The sequence below is a fragment of the Camelus dromedarius genome, chromosome 8 (assembly GCF_036321535.1).
Source record: "Camelus dromedarius isolate mCamDro1 chromosome 8, mCamDro1.pat, whole genome shotgun sequence".
Lineage (NCBI taxonomy): Eukaryota > Metazoa > Chordata > Mammalia > Artiodactyla > Camelidae > Camelus > Camelus dromedarius.
The window spans coordinates 58,000,083-58,017,830 of NC_087443.1; the positions used below are offsets into that span (position 1 = coordinate 58,000,083).

Below are 17,748 nucleotides of genomic sequence, written 5' to 3' on the forward strand. Positions count from 1 at the left end.
TTACTGATAACATAATCCTAGTATATCCATGAATAGGAGAAGATGGGGATTTGAGGTCAAGCATTCCTCAAATGCCCAATTCTGCTATTCCCCCACATGGATCCCAAATGCCAGATAAGTCTGGTGTGGAAAGTTAAACCCTTTGTACCCAGCAAACCTGAAACACACATCCATATCCACATAAAACTTACCATCAAACTATTGCCTTGTTTCTCATTTGCCTCATGAATAATAGTGCTTAAATGGCCAAGACAGTTCAAATTCTCTTCTATCATTTGTGCTAAAGTCTCCCTGTGGAATGAAAAAACAAAGCCTTTTCAAATTCAGCAAAGGGGCATATGAATTTCCTCTACTTTCTGGTCTTTAGGGTCAGGATGATTACTGCCTTTGCTGCAACCCAGCAACCCAGCAACCCAGCAACCCAATGCAGCTGATTCCTGTAGTCTTCAGTTTCCTCATCCTCCTCCCCGCAGAGTCCTGCTTGTTACTCCAAGCTGCTGCCTCTGCCTAGCTCTAATGATAAGGAGTCTACTATAACTCCAATCTGATTTTCCTCTGAAATACAAGTGGCGCTTATACCCAACATTTTTCCCCCAATATTTTTCCCCCTAAAAATGCTCACCAAGGGAACAAAAAAGAGATCCTTGTGGCACAGACACAAAGAGATCTATGGAAGATCTCTTTTTGTTTCTGGGATATTTCCCCTTGTTTACAAGTAGTAAAAATATCAGCATGATTACTTTAGAGACACAAATCTAAGGGGAGAAGTACACTCTGTTCTGCAAAGATCAACAAAGGTGAAATAACTGTTTGGAAACTATAGATGACAGCAATGAAAAAAGAAAACAAGCAAGCTGATTCCTGAGGACAGCAGAAGAAAACACTGTGACAGGGGAGCTGCCCGGAACCAATAAGTATCCCTGAAAGTTTGTATATGAAGGAAATCCTGAATCTGGTTTCCACTTTCCACACTTTCCTCCTCCATATGGCTTCTATCCTTACCTTTTACTAACCCTCAGTTCCTACCCTACCAGAATCAGTTCTAGGCCATGGATGATAGCCACTATTAGCTTAGAACTAAATTCTCACTCAGCTTATTCAACAGATGGAAAAATTGAGGCCAGCAGTTCCCAATCCTTGATGCTTAAGTACCACAAGTATGTTGTAACTTAAATCAGTTTTCCTTTATAATATATTCTGTAAAATAGGTTTCAAAATTCCTGTTGGATATACTTTTGCAAGCAAACACAACCTCCAATTGGAAATTACCTGTATAGAGATCACATTTTCAACCATTATCATCCCCTAACAAATCTAAATGCCTTTAATGAAAGCAAAAAGGTATTAAATTTTATTTGCATCAACTCTGATTAATGGAATATTTCCTGAAGTCTATATAATTAATTACAGCCTGTGCTATAACTGTGTATGTATTACACTGGGCCAAATCTATAATGACCCCAAGAATATACCCTGGAACTTGCTTTCTTTAAAAAGATAAAATACCTGATATCAGCTTGCCTTCCTGAGCACTTTTGCAAAACTAATTATGGGCAGAGCTTCCAGGAAATGCTGGCCCTGTAGAGGTCTCCATGAGTTGTGAGAAAAGCAATAATACACAAGCTATCAAAGAGCCACTGGCTCTGGATACGGCACATCTTATGCTGAGAAAAATAACAGAAATGGATAGTCATTCAGCTTTTAGCAGAAGAGTAGGAATTAAAAGAAAATATAGGACTTCAAACTTGAGGTATCTATAAAACTGATTAAAGGCATTGAAAAAAGTCTGATTTTAGAAATAATAAATTATAAAATGAGTAGATAAAACTCAATTCATTAGAGGGGTGATCAAAGATCCCAAAATAATAACAGCAAAAAGAGCATAATGTCTCAGAGATAAATGGTTAAGTTAGGAATAAAGTTTCGGTAAAAGATTTGATAAGCCAACAACAGATAAAGAACTCAGAACACAGACTGAACTAATAAGTAACATTTGCTGAATATTCACTTCCCAAGTTAGACAATATATACATCATCTAACTGAATTTTCACAGTACTTCTCATTTTACAGGTGAGGAAATGTGAACATTAAAAGAGTCAAGTTAATTGCATAAGGTTATGACAAAGGGACAATCAGGATTCAGCCCTGGTCTGTAAGGCACTGAAGACTATGCTGTAACCACTACACTCTACTATTGCCTCATTCCCACCAATGCCGTTGAAAACACAACTATCTATTGTTATAAAGTGAACCCACCCATCTTGAGGAGTTACCACGCATGACAGAGGATGTTCACGTTCTGCTGAAGTTGGAGGCAGCCATGCTGAGGCCTGAGGGGTTACTGCACCTTCTAGACTGGATCCTACAAGGGATCGGGCAGAACTCTGTGTCTGAAAGAAAAATAAAACAAACAAACAAAAACAATTACAGGCACGCATCTCCACGCATTCATATTCCTAAGACTTACATTTCCATCACCACTTTTATGCATAACCAGAGTATTTCTGTACAAAACTATCCCCACCATTACACATTACTACTATCTTGTCCTTGTCCCCTTTCTTCACTGACTAAAACCAAATGTATCTATCCCTCTATCCTACTTTAGTGGGAGAAAAAAACTCCAGTTGAACAAAGGGCTGTTTTCTTTTAACTTGTTAGGCACATCTATCCCCAAATTGCGTTGCGATACCACAGCGGTCTAGGGCTGGGAGAAGTATAAAAACAGGAGACTGGAAAGGAGACAGATAATGAGGGATGATCATAAAGTCCTGCATCTGAATTGCTAGTCAGACACCAGGCAAAGAACACCAACACAAAATACACACATCTTCAAGAGGACCCAGATCGTGCTGATATAAGTCCCTTTTTGCAGGAAATAACAGCAAATCAATGTCATATTACATAATTCATTAAAAATTACTTACACAGGCAATTTTAAGGAGATGCCATATTTCTTTCTGCCTCTTTCCCTGCATAAACATGACAGTATTGTCAGCTTCTTTGATGTTACTGAGGGCCATTTCCACTTGGGGCAGCAGATCAATAATCTTCTGTTTACAGCCCAACAACTTGCTGGAGAGGTAAAAATTTGTGTCAGACATTTACACATCCTCTAAGACCGTATCTCATACTCCCAAACCCAGCTAGGGAAATGAATGACAATCAGCATCAGATTTAATGACTAATCTGCAAAGCAAAGGACACAAACAGAACACCTAAATGCATGCAGCTGGGGTCAAGCTACCCAACGTACTGCCAGAAAGGGGTACTACACTTTGAAAAGAAAATGATGAAAGTATCCCAGATTTTCAACAGAAAATAAAACATTATTTCTACCTCAGATGACCAAACAGCTCTTTGAGAACCCGGTCCTGACTCTGCACAGTATGCACAATGATTTTCACCATCTCCGTGCTGTCGCTGTAGGAGTGATCTACAAAAGATCTCAGTCAGTACATATAGCCTCTCTACTGGGTGAACATATCAGCCTCCAAACAAAAAATTCCTAAAAATCTGAAACTAGTTTTAATTAACATCTCCATTTAATTTCAAAACTAGATTAGGATAAAAGATTTTAAGATTATATAATATATATCTATAAATAATCATATATCTAAAAATGAAATCTGTGCTGTTTGTGTGTGTGTAATGTATGTATAAATTTATCACTGTATCTTCAGAGACCTTAGTTGTCCTGAAAAGAATCATCTTGGCTATCTTTAACCCTTACCAACCCAAGCCCCAGACACATAGGCAGCTTTCTGGCCAAGAGATCAATATTCCTTGAATGATTAACATAATTTATTTAAAAACAGGACAATTCATCAATCTTTCACTGACTCAAAGGAAGGAGTCCAAGCTAGGTCGACTGGAGTTTCATGTTATCCATCTGTTTACACCCATGAACAAATGCTGAAAAAAGCTGACCAACTTAAGCGAAATCTGATGCACTAATAAAAGGACCTGTAGACACCTTGAAAGTTCAATCTGAGGGTAGTATGACATTTTAAAGCAAACTGGCAGCTGACAAATATTCTCAAATGGGATGGTTGTGTGGTCACAGTGAGTAAGTTCTACTGTTTATAGGAGAAGCCACTTCATTTAAAAAACAAAACAACTAGCATTAATTGCTATATTTCAGAAAATGGCTATTTAAGTGTTAAAAACTGGAAGGGTGCTCATGGATCATGCTGGTATTTCCCTGGACAATAATCTTGAATGCAAAAATAATAGTTATTATTTGCTAATACCTACCCATAATTTTCTCATTTAACTCTTACAGGAGTCCTGTGAGATGGCTACTGTTGTTACCCACATTTTACTATGAAAGGAGTCTCAAAGAAGTGTTTTAAAAGAGTTGTGTCCTTTGTTAGCACTGCAAAGACCTCCCCTAGCACTCAATTTTATTCCCCACACATCTTTTTTTGTTTTTTTATCTCTCTCTCACCAACAACCAGACACAGAGACTCCAAAAAGGCTCCTCTCCAAACAGCACTTCTTCCTAAATACCATGGACCAGGCCCAACACCTTTCTCATATAATTAGCCTTTTTAGAAGGTCAAAGACCTCAGAACTTTAACCTTCTCCAACATAAAGAATGAAGAAAGTTGATTTTCACCATTTTCAGTTGAAAAACAGGGTCTCAAGTCAACTCTAAACTAGAAAAGACACCAAGACCACACCTCAGTGTGATTATATAAGGCCCGACAATAGACAAGACTTCTCACAACTTGTTTGTCACTCAAGATGACTATCAGTTTAAAGAAGCTACCTGGATAGCAAATTTATTTCTGGCCCTGTAAATGCTGATATGCATGGCTACTGCAAGGTTTTTATAAAGATAATCCAAACAAATGTTATCAATAACTGTGGAAAATTAATTTGACTAAGTTAATGGATGTATCACCTTACTGATCACTTTCTTCTTGAAACTCTCTCTGTCCTGTTCCTATCATATCATTCCTGCTGTTTTTTTCTGTCCATTCCTCAACCTTTGTAGGCACTTCTGCTTCCAGCGATTTCTTGACTGTTGGTACTCCCTACAATTCCATCTTTGGTTTTCTTATTCCACATACTTTTTCAAGATGATCACTTTACTCCTATGGCTGATTACTCTCAAAATAGCTAAATATCTAACCTGGACTTCTCTACTAAATCCATGTACATATGTGTATACATATGTGTGTTTATATACACATGCATATATACATACATACATATATATCTAATACAATTAGCCGTGTCTATTTGAATGTCCCACTGACACCTTAACATCAACATGTTCAAAAATGAACTCATCTTCTTTTCCCATTAAGTCTGTCATCTTTCCTACACTTCCCATTATGGTGAATGGTCCTACTATGCACCTGGCTGCTCTAGCTAGAAACTTGGCAGGCATCCATGACTCTCTACCCCATCACCCAACACTATCAGTTCTACCTCCTATCATCTCTCTTGCCTTACCCTCCTCCTCTTCACCCCACTGTCATAGTTCAGGCTCTCTGCCTTAGCTCATGGCCTGCCCTATCCTAAGCCATGATTATTTTGACAACCTCATAACTAATACATGTCTCTAGTCTAGTGACATTTTAATCCATTATCCACAATGCTATCAGAGAAGTATTTCTAAAATGCTAATCTGATCATGCCATTCCCCTGCTAAAAACTTCTTAGGATTTCTCTCTGTCATCATGATGAAATCCAAAATTGTTACCATGACATAACAGATCCTTTACAATCCAGCTACATCCTCTCTCCTTCTGAAGCTCTACGATCCGTCACACTGCATTTCCTCAAACATGCTAACTACCGCTGGTACACGTCTTTACCTATTATACTTGTATATACAAGAGCCCACCTCCTTTCACCTACCTGTTGCTACTTATCCTTTAAGGCTCATCTCAGAGGTCATCTCCTGCAGGAAACCTCCTCTAACCAACCCTGACCCCAAGTCAGGGTTAGATGCCTATCGTATGTGTACCTCATAAATGTTTGCAGAAATTAACTGAACAAATTCCACTACAATAAAAACCAATGTGGCAGGGGGAGGGTATAGCTAAAGTGGTAGAGTGCATGCTTAGCATACACAAGGTCCTGGGTTCAATCCCCAATACCTCTTCCAAAAATAAATAAATAAACAAACCTAATTACGACACCCACCAAACTAATGTAGAGACCATGTTCTTTGTTAAATACAATTTAAGATGTGTATTAATTTGCATGTGTTGATAAATTTTAAAGTGTAAACTGTATATTTTTTGTTTGTTTATGTACAATTTAGAAATATAGCAAATTAGGACACAGACTTCACCTTTTATTTCTTCTATAACCCTTCAAAACAAATCAGTTTTTAACTGAAGGATAATATCGTGGATATACATACTTTATAGTTTTCAAAGCATTTTCACATTCTCTCAAATACACTGCCACACACACTCACTGAGTTAAGAAAGCTAGGTTTCAACCCCAATTTGCAGAAGAGGGAAATGAGATACAGGGGGAAAAGGTTATTTGCCTGAGGTCATTTGGTCAGTAAAGTGCCCAGTCTAGAATTCAAGTCTTCGAGTTCCCAATCCAGTACTCTTCCCAGCAGATCATGCTCTGTATTCAGCAGAGTTCAACAGGAATAGTTTTGCCAATGAAATAAGCAATCAGTGACCAGATGTAGATGAAGGCATTACTTTCAAAGTAAACTACTTTGGCCTAGCACGTGGGCCATCCATCTGAACATTCCACGTCAAATTCTTTCCAATCTCTAATTTTAAGCAGCACTTATTTTTCCCATCTTTCCACACATTTTCTTGCTTCCTCTTTCCCTTCTGTGAGTTCCTTTTTTTCTCTTTCATTCCTTCTTTTCACTTCCCTTTAAAGTTTTTTCTATTTCAATTTTACTTTGCCTTCCTAATTTCTTAAACTCTCACAAACTAAAAAGCTGTACCATAAACAGCTCGATGGCAATATCAAAACTGGAATTTATTCTGCAGCTGATTTAAAATCCAATCTCCTAGATTTGTTAAGCTAGTGATAGTTTCCTAAAATGCCTTTGTATACTGCAAAAAGTGTCTTACCTGAAGGTCTGTGCTTCAACTGCTTATATAGATCAATGGCGCGCTGTTCCCTATGAAAGAGAAAACATACTTTTATATGTGAATATAGTTTAATGACTTTAATAGTCCCCAACATGAAATGAACAATACTACCTGAATAGAGTAATAATCCCATTTTAAAGCCAAGTACATATTGCCAACGAACATTTTACAGAGCATTTCACTGAGTACTAAGCAAGATCTTAAGATGCAAAGATTACGTCACATATATATTACCCTTGGTGCCAAAAACAGTTGAATTATGACAAAAATTATGACCTATGATTAGAGAGAAAAATCTGAAGTTTCTAATCCACTTAGGAAGTTAACCTCATTTAGGGAATTTAATAGACAATAACTTTGTGTTGTCTATTCATAACCAGAAGTATGGTAAGTAGGGAAATAGTTTGTAACTTAGAATACTTGGAAAATTCTTAGCATGAAAAGATGCTTTGATTAAAAATGCAAAGATCAACCCAAAGAGTTATTTCCAAAACTTCCTGTGACTAAAAAAGAACTTCCTTTTGAAATATGTGCCAATATATTTGGAGAAAGGAAAACTATACAAAAGAACCACATATAGGCTTAATCTGCCAGAATTACAAAGAAAGAACAATCTGCTACCAAAAATTACAGACACCAACACCAACAACACGAGTGCACCCTTACAGAGATTCCATCAAGTCTCCCTGACGTCGTCCATAGGGGCTCTTCTGTAGCTCCATGATTTCAGTGTGCAGAGACATGATCTGATCCTCCAAGTATCCAATGACACCGACCTAAAATATAATAAACACAAAAGAAATGACAGTCTCACTACCACACAACACAGAGAAGAACTCAGAGAATAACTTGCTGCAATAAAAGAACTAAATGATTTAATGCAAAACACTATCTTGTTCAAGCCTTTTTATCCTTCAGATTATGACACTTAGCTTTCACACAAGACCAAACTTATTCCTATGCCTCTCCCTTTCTCCCCTGACAACAGTAGACTACTAGCATTTTCTTTCTCCTCCTGAGAAGCAAAAAGATAGAAGTGTCACTAACAAGAAAAAGTGGCCATCAAAGCCACTGCATCTCAGTTCTATGATTTTCATCACTTCTTGTTCCCATCTGCCTTGAAAAAGGATACTGAAAGATAAAGACACTGGATTTCCCAGTGCAGGGTACCAACTGCCCCACCCATGTCCTCAGGTAAGTAGAGCAACAATTTAGTGGGACCATGGACAGATGTACCAGGTAAGGAAGGAATCTGCCACCTAGAGAATCATCTATACCTACCTATAGCATATAATTTACTATCCAAAACTGCATAGTTTTGAGAGTGAATAGTACTGATAATTATGGAAAAATAGGTATAAACTGAGACTGTCCCAGGTAAACCAGGATGTCCAGCCATTCTATCTAAACCAGTAATAAAAATAAGTGATAACTACCATTCCTTATTCACTCCCATTTAATTTGTATAACCCTACTGAAAAAGATATAGTCCCCATAATATAATATGGAAACTAAAGCTCAGTGAGGCTTCCATTTAGTCTCCTTTAACAAAAGCCTCTGTTTTTATCCACTATGGTACTTCCCTCAATGTACACAAAGCATCTACTAGATATCTGATATTCAGGATGAAAAATATTCTATGTACCAAAACCAAAGACAATTTCTAAGGGAGACTTCAGGAATTAATAAGCACACAGAATGAGCTCAGTGATTTTACCTCAGCATAGTGGATAGCCTTTTCTTTCATTTCTTTCCATGCTTTTAACATTTTTTCTGAGGCTAAAAAAAAAAGTCTTAATTGGTTATCTGAGAAATAGCCGTAGTTTCAATTACTGACCTACCCATCTCCTTGTCGTAACAACATCAAAAACGGCATTATAGGCTGACTTGTGGCCCCCAAAGATACGCTGAAGTCCTAACTCAGTACCTGAGAATATGACCTTATTTGGAAAAAGGGTCACTGCAGATGCAATTAGCTAAATTAAGATGGACTCTTAATCCAGCATGCCAAGTGTCCTTATAAGAAGAAGAGAAGAGACACAGACATATGAAGGGAGCGTTCCATTTGACAATAGAGGCAGAGGCTGTGTACAATAAAAAATGGTGGGATTCCACAGTAGGAGGTTTGGGGGAAAAAAAAAAACCCTGGGATTATTTGTATTATTATTTACAGGAAGATAAGTAGTCTAAGACTTCCCAGGCTAAGAAGTCACTCCACTACAGACTTTGTATCTATTTTTTAAATGAGGTTTGACAATCACAAGTTCTTAAATCATTTTTGTATTTTTCTGGAGCTGAACAATTTTAGTCCAGTAGGGGAGAGAGGGGCGACAGTAAAGTTGCTCAATTAAAGGTTAAAAAAAAAGCACTAACATTCAAACCAAATATGGTTTATGATGATTTGAGATGTTCTGTCTCTTGTTCTAATATGAATGTAAATGAAACAGCTTGCTATCTTCAAGAGACTAGACAGTTCTTTCAAACACATTACCGCACACTTACATATCCCATAAGTCATCTGCTCACTATATCTTTCCAAGTCAAGCTGAATGCTTTTGTGAAAAAACTCCAATTTAGCTTTCAGCTGCTGAGATGCTGAGATCAAAGTGTTCTTCATTTTTGTCAAGTTAGCATTATATCTAAGAAGACTTAACCTAAATCATAGCAAGAAAAAAAAAGGCATCAGCATTTCAGAAACATTGGACAAAAATTTAAAACCTCAAACTGCCATAAGCCCAAAGCTTATGTTTCTATTATCAATCTATAAGAAATAGCTAATCTCTACAATCTAATCTCTAAAGACTTCCTGCCTGTGATACTCTATGATAATAAACAATCTTCTTATACTAGGACCATTCAGGAACTACTGCTAAACTATTGCAACTGGATGGTTTCAGACCATTGGTAAGAATTCTACAAGTCTGATCAGAATACTACTTTCCAAGTTGGCCCAGCAATTTAGTATTGCATGGAATACTGACTAGTGAAAACTGGCGAGATTAATTCTCGAGCAACAATGCATGGGTCGCTGCACCTATGAACAACAGAAGCCACTTACATCGCTGCTCTCTGTCCCTGAAAGAGCCTGCTGTAGTCTTCTTTTAGCCCAGACACATAGTGCACTGCTTCCGCCCATACTTTACGCAGCTGTATAACTGGAAGCTGTATTTTGCTGTCCTGTACTACATGTAAGAAGATAAGGAAAAAGAAAGGGGAGTTACTTTTTAAGATTTTATAGTTCTTTTATTATTCTTTGTGATTTCCTGTCCATATGCACAGCATTCCCACAGATGCTAGAAACTGATGCCAGAAAGAACCACTTATTACTGCTTCATTCAATTTCAATGTACATTTACTGATCACTTGCAATACATAAGCCCTGCTCCAGATACAAAGGGAAATAGAAATGAAGACATAATTACTACATAATCACAAAGCTTACAGTTATTCCTGTATCTGTCTTTTTTCCCCCTTGCTTCTTTCCAGCCTAGAATACTTTTTTTCTCTCCACTAATCCAAATTCTTTATTTCTTTGAAGTTCTAAATCAAATCCCACATCCTCCACAATGTGCCATGGTCTTTACTGCTTCTGAACAACAAATTTCATCTCCTGGACTACCAACCCACCTTCAGGAAAACATACAGGGTAAACAGCACTTTAATAAGATATGCTTTCTTCAATGCAAGACTCCTGAAAGAGCTCCTAATGAAGTTTGCAACAATCTGAACAACAAAATAAATAAACTCATACTGGATTATAATCCATGATATAAAATAAATAAAATTTTTATAATAAATGATTAAATAAATTAATAAATGGGAGAGAAGAGATAAATCTCATGTGCAGAAGAATTCCGAACAAATTATATAGTCTACTAGTCTACCCTAAAGCGTGGGTTCTTGGCATAGCGATTTCCTTCCAAAGAGTACAGTATGGAAAGTTGGGGGGTGGGGTGGGGGTGAGCAGGGAGATTAAACTTTACAGTGGAGAAACCTGACAAATGCTACTTTAGCCAGGTGATCAAAGTCAACACCAACAGTCATTAATCATATTGACAGTATGTATCCTTTATATAATGTGATGTAAATGGTACCTGACTTCTGTGATTTTTCTATCAAAAACCCATTATGCTAGTCTAATCATGAGGGAAAAAAATCAGGTAAATTGCAACAGAGGGGCATCCTACAAATACCTGACCAGTACTTTCAAAGCCATCAAAAACAAGGAAAATCTGAGAAACTATCACAACCAAGAAAAAGCCTAAGGAGATGTGATGACTAAATGTAATACAGGATCCTGGAACAGAAAAAGAACATCAGATAAAAACTAAGGAAATCTGAATCAAGTATGAACTTTTGTTAGTAATAATATATTGGTCCATTAACTATAACAAAAGTACCATACTAATGTAAGATATTAATAACAGGGTAAACTATATGTGTAGGGGAGGGGACTAACTGTACTATCTGCTCAATTTTTCTATAAATCTAGAAATGTTTAAAAAAAGAAACATGAAAAGGAAAGATTATATACCTTTAACCCTTATACCCAATTTTGCTCTTGACTTTACCATTTTGTGCTTGTTTTTAGTTTTGGGTAGACAGAAACTGATCACTTAACTACTCCAAAAGGAAGTAACTCTCAAGATAAATGAAATCATTTGAATGTTAAACAGTATTCAAAGGATAAAATGAAGTATTTGAACATGCTTAAATAATGAAAGAGCAACTAAAAAGTGGGCTTAATTAACAGTGGAGATTGTTTTTAAATGTGAGAGCCCTATCTGCAGGAAAGTAAATCTCCCAAATGAGGGATCTGGTGGTAATTTAAAATCTACCTCTTCACCTTCCAAACCATACAAACCCATTTTTCACCACACACAGAAACCTGAAGTGTAAGATACAGAACAGAAATACCAAAAGACCATTTCTACTAATCATGTTGAGTTTAAATTACATTATTTCAGATTTAAAGCTCAGTCAGTAAATGGACTATACTTACCAATATAATTTACACAGTCAGATAAACTTCTAGAAGCAAACGGTCCTTCATATACAGTCTTACTTTTATCAAACAAATAAACCATATAGCTATCACAGCCCCTCTGAAAAAGAAATAAGCAATTTTTTAAAAAAGGAAAAAGGTCCTTGAAGATCCTAGGTTCTCTAAATGCCTAAGCACCAGATTTCCTACTGTGAAATGCAAATGGTGAAGTCAATTTCATTAGCATATATCTCATAGATTTAAGGTCTAAACTTTTGTTTAGGAAAAATAAATAAATAACTGTAGTATGGAATAAAGTGAAAAACAATCACTAGACCCTAAAGGACAAAAGCAAAAAGTCATAACAACATATATCCATACAATGGGAATATTATTCAGTAATCAAAAGGAATGAAGTACTGATATATACTATGACATGAATGAGTAACAGTAAGTGAAAGAAGTCAGACACAAGAGATTACAGATTATATCATTCCACTTGCATAAAATTTTCAGAAAAGGCAAATCTATAGAGGTAGAAAGTAACTTAGTGCTTTTCTGGGGTGGGCAGAATGGATATTAACAGTTACAAACATGAAGGATCTTATTGAGATGGAAATGTTTTTAAACTGATTCATGGAGATGGCTGTAGAATTAAGGTAGCTGCAAAAAAAAATTACTGAACTGTACACTTGAAATGGGTAAATTCTATGATATTACAATGATATATAAAATATGCATCAATAAAGTAAAAAAAGAAAGAAAAATGAAAAAAGAGTGATGATCACAATCATATTTTACCACCCATCTATCCTCTGGCAGGACTATGGGGCTATACATCTAATTTCGAAGTTCTAGGCTTCAAGTACAAAAAGGGGAAAAAAGAGGAAGGAGATAACCGGTTCCAAAAAGAAAATCATGTAAAGTTCAAAACAATAAAAGTTTCATTTCTATCTTTTCAACTTGCAAAGCAATGATAAGAGTAATGAGTAGGATAAAACTAAAAAAATAATTCTAAGATAAGTATGACACCCCAAAGGATTCCAACTATGCATCAAAAATGCAAAGCATGCAATCCCTCTATGCTAACAGATTTCTTATACTCTAGGTATATTAGAATTGTCTTACGACTCCATCCAGAACACATTGAGAGGCTGGTTTTCGAGGATCCAGAGAAATTCCGGTCTCTGAAAGAAGCTCTTGAGAACCAGTATTTATTCCAGTTTCACGCTCAATACGAGACTGCAGTGAATGAAGACTCTCATCAGGTGGCAACAAAAAAGAAACTATCTTTGCAGAAGTCATATTTAGGATGTGTACTATCTGTTCAAATAAGAAAAAGGAGAAATAATAATTGATCATTTGCTCCATAAAAGATTCAGTGCTAGGTACTAAAGGAAATATGAGCAAAAGGCATTATCTCTGCATTAAACAAGGTTCAATCATTTTCCAAAGTGAGATCTCCTTCTCTAATTACAAAATGACATTCTGAAAACTGAAGAGTAGAGTTTACTTTTCTACTACAACAGATGTTAGTTCCAAGGAATAAAGTTCCAAAGTTCTAGAAATGTACAAAATCAAGAACTAAAAACCCCAATTTAAAAAGACAACACTTATTTTGAGAAATATATTGCTGACCTGGGAGGAAATGTTCCCATTTACGGTGCCTAATAGATACCAAGCACAAGTTAAGTGCTTTCACATAACATCCCATTAATTAGATCTTCTAATCTCCATTTTGGCAAAGAAAGAAACCAGAGTTCTGAGAACTTATCACCTAAAGCCCCATTTAAAGTGGCCTAATACTGAGTTAGGTGGGGCTCTACCCAGGTAATCAAGGACAGCTACAGAGTTAGAGGTAAGTCTTTTGAACACAACATAACTTTAAATCCTTTTCCTTCCACTGTCCTTAGATAAGCCATACAAAATTAATACCTTTGTTTCCCCAGTGCCTTACAATTGACTAGTGTATACAAATGATTAAAATTATCTCTGCTAGAAATGTTTATTACAGAGGTAAAGTATAAACTTTCCTTTAATATATAATAACCTTCTAAGTTTAAAAAAGATGGGGGGAAGAGAAGGGAATCTTCCAACTTGACATGGATACAAGTGCACCAGCTGAGACCTTCCATTCCGTGCCAGCCTAGGCAGATTTCACACTATGACAGTGGCCACTAAGAGCAATAGCAGAAACTTAGTATGAAAATCCTAAGGTGGACATTTATTTTTACACAGAGTATATTTCAAACTAGGATAAGTGATCACAGTATCCCACTAGCAAAGCAGAGCTAGAAGGGAGCAAAAAAAAAAAGTAGAGGAAACACAATTTAAATTAATCCTTTTGTTCACGCAAACATTTAATAAGTACCTACTATGGTACATACTATTAGGTGTGTTGAGCTAGTAGTGGGCATGCAGACTGAGTAACTTAATGATCCTTGACCTCCATGGGATAATAGACAAATAAAAGATAATAAAAAACATTTAAAGAACCAAAATACAAACCAAAATCCAATAGGTACTTTTAGTTGTAAAGTACTGTACAGATTCCAAAGGAGATTACTTGGTGGGAGGAAAAGGGCATTTATAAAGGAGGCACTATTTGAGCTAAATTTTGAAAAGGAAGAATGATTAGAAGAAGAAAAAGACTGAAAGAAGAAAGATTCTTCTAGGCAGAAAACAACAAGGCAGGCAGAAAAGTAGAAAGGGATGAGCATAATCAGAGAATATAAATTATTCAGTTCAAATGTACCTAAAATGATGCCCCCTTAGGGCATAACAGGAGATAAAACTGGAAGTGTAGGATGAAATGAGACCAAGATAGATTCTGAACACCAATGTAAGGGTTTGAACTTTATTCAATAAGCAAAAAGGAACTAGGGAAGGCATTCTAAATTGAGAAACTGACAAGTTCAGAATTGTTAAAACATTCACAAAATTTCACAAAATAATTGAATATGTAGACTGAAGGAGAAGGAATAGTCAGATAGCCAAAGTTTCCAACCTAGGTAACTAGAAAGGTGATAGTGCAAGTAAAGAGCAAGGGAAAAGCTATAGAAGCAGTTGATGGAGCAAATGTGCTCCATCTGTAATGAATTACGTCTTGGGTACCACTGGGACCACCAAGTTTCGTTATAAATACACTGCAGAGAGTTATACAAAGTAACAACTGAGGAGATAAATTTGGGAGTTACCCATATGCAATTTATAGTTAAAGAGATTGCCAAAGAAAAGGAAGAGAAGTAATATTGGAAAAAGAGGAAGCCAAGGAGAGACTCTTAGGATACAGTTACACTTAAGGGCAAGAAAAAGGAGGCAAAGAAGGAATAAATAAATACTTGTTTCACTATTATCTTTAGGCAAGCTCAGTACACTTTTTCCAACTTTTTCCATATTTAAAGTTTTTCATAATAAATAGAAAAATATGCAGTGAAGACTCTCTAAACTATTTTTCTTTTTAAGGGAAAGAAGTATTTCGGTAACTTTTGTTGTTGTCTTCTTTAAATGAAAATAAAACAGACACTATTCCCTCCTTGAACAATGTAATAAACTCCTCAGAAAAATGCCCTACAATAACACCAACCTGTATTGCAGTTCATGCTTCTCTGTTCATGACATTCCCCTGCGTGTAAATCTTCACCCTTGCCCATTCTCTGGATTGACACTCCCTTATTATTCAAAATTCAGTCCTATTATCATGTCTGGAAAGCACCCCTGAACTACAATGAATAGTACCCTACACAAACTTCATTCTGTACCTCACAATAATACTGACTATTCAAAGAAGATACTACTGTACCTGAACTATAAATATATATACATACACACGCATACACACATACATTTTCGGGGTCCCAGATTCACAGATATGCAAATAGTGGTGCTGCAAACTGAACTAAAGTCTACGGACCACAAAACACACAAGGAGGACCCTTTCCCCAGGCTCTATGACAAGCACATGCTCACAGACCCCTTCCAGGTAGAAATGATGCTATGATTACCATGACAAGCCTGAAAAAGAAAATCTGAGATAAAAACCAAATTTTTTGAAGGGAACAAAGAACTAAAAGGTGTCACCAGGTGCTGCTTGTCTAACACATTGGGGGATGATTTATTTCTTGGTACAGTAGAAGAAAACCAAATCAAGAAGCCAGATACCTTTTCAATGTTAGCCAAGAATGACAACAACATGGGCTCAAATTCCTATTTAATAAAGTATAAAAAGATAGGAGTAAAACCTTACATAACGACTCTTTCTTGTTTCAATGTTAGAAACCCTATCTACTATAAGCAATCAACTAATGTGAAAAGGAGGGGAGGGTATAGCTCAAGTGGTAGAGCACATGCTTAGCATGCATGAGGTCCTGGGTTCAATTCCCAGTACCTCCTCTAAAAATAAATAAGTAAACCTCATTACCTACCCCCCCCCAAAAAAACCCAAAAACCCAACAACAAATGTGAAAAGACCATAGATCAGAACTGTTTCTGGGTTTACAGCATAACAGAACCTTTTATTCACATCAAGGAATATTTACTGAGGAATCTAGTACATGCCTTGTTTTGTACAGAATGCCAGTAGAGGGACAGTGTGGTGGCAGGGTAGGCGACTGTTAATAAAAATAGTTAAAAAAAAAAAAAATCCCAGCATTGCAGAAGACAATGTATATGGAGAGACATGAGTGGAAGAAAAGAAATAGAGAATATAGTAAATATGATTAAACTACAAACTATGAGGTAGAAACCATTCAGAGAAAAGGAGAGTTGAGTATGTGCCAACTGAATAGATGAAGAGATACAGAGAGATAGAGATCACTTAGGGCAAAAGGATAGCATCTGTCAAAGCACAAAAATGGATAACGGGCTTGATGGCATTAGGAGCAGTGAGTGAAGTAAAGGGTAAGCAAACAAGCACTTGGGTTGGGGTGAACCTGCATTAAGAAAGCCCCCAGAAGCCAAGAAGGTCACTTTAGGCTTGACTTGGTAGGCAAAAAAGAACTGTTAGCCTCTTGGACAAGAGAATAAAAAAGTGTTTTCAGAAGATGAGATAGGCAGTTCATGCTGCATGGTCTGTAGAATGGAAAGGAAGCATAGAGGCATGACAGCCAGATAGGAACATTTCTCACCAAACCAAATCCAGTATGATTAGACCTAAATGAATGAGGTAAAATGGCACTGACACGAAGAAGGGGAAAAATCCAAAAGATTAAAGGAGTAATCAACAAAGACCACTGAGATGTAAAACTGAGAAGGCTTACTAAAGAAATGAAAAATACCTCTGCTCTAAGAATATCATTTTCTTTTTCAAATAAGCATCAAGAAAAGATAATTAAAATATATTTATGCTCATTTTCCAAATAAATTTATTAACCTCAATGCAAGTCTTATGAAGTAGACCCTATTCAAACTGACCTTCAAATTCAGAATGTGATCCATTAATACAAAACATCTTGGCTGCTTCAAAGTAAGATCGACAGGTCCTCCTCTCTGCTGAGGATCCCAATTCAGCATCAACTGTAGCCAGTTTTCCATGGGTTCTACTATTAAACTAGAAAACATACAAAAATAGGATAAAAAATCATTATGTTCCCATTTTCCTTTAGTTTGTAAAAAAGGTTATTTTATAGGTTGTCCATTTCCTTTGTCACTATTCACCTGTCCCATTTTGTATC

General features: G+C 36.4%; 1 protein-coding gene across 2 annotated transcripts in view; it reads right to left on the minus strand.

Annotated features, from left to right (window-relative positions):
• CHUK (component of inhibitor of nuclear factor kappa B kinase complex) overlaps positions 1–17,748 on the minus strand; it is a 29,204-nt gene that overhangs the window by 1,756 nt on the left and 9,700 nt on the right. The window contains exons 9-20 of one of the 2 annotated variants that reach the window (XM_031461596.2): positions 17,489–17,624; positions 13,205–13,399; positions 12,095–12,197; positions 10,151–10,274; positions 9,595–9,746; positions 8,810–8,871; positions 7,759–7,868; positions 7,072–7,121; positions 3,341–3,437; positions 2,929–3,076; positions 2,275–2,391; positions 192–291 (exon numbers count right to left, since the gene is read on the minus strand). In XM_031461596.2, the coding sequence (XP_031317456.1) occupies positions 223–291; positions 2,275–2,391; positions 2,929–3,076; positions 3,341–3,437; positions 7,072–7,121; positions 7,759–7,868; positions 8,810–8,871; positions 9,595–9,746; positions 10,151–10,274; positions 12,095–12,197; positions 13,205–13,399; positions 17,489–17,624 (1,363 nt within the window). In that variant the 3' untranslated portion in view covers positions 192–222. Of the gene's footprint in view, positions 1–191; positions 292–2,257; positions 2,392–2,928; positions 3,077–3,340; positions 3,438–7,071; positions 7,122–7,758; positions 7,869–8,809; positions 8,872–9,594; positions 9,747–10,150; positions 10,275–12,094; positions 12,198–13,204; positions 13,400–17,488; positions 17,625–17,748 lie in introns of both variants that reach the window. The other variant, XM_010974431.3, reaches the window with a different exon arrangement.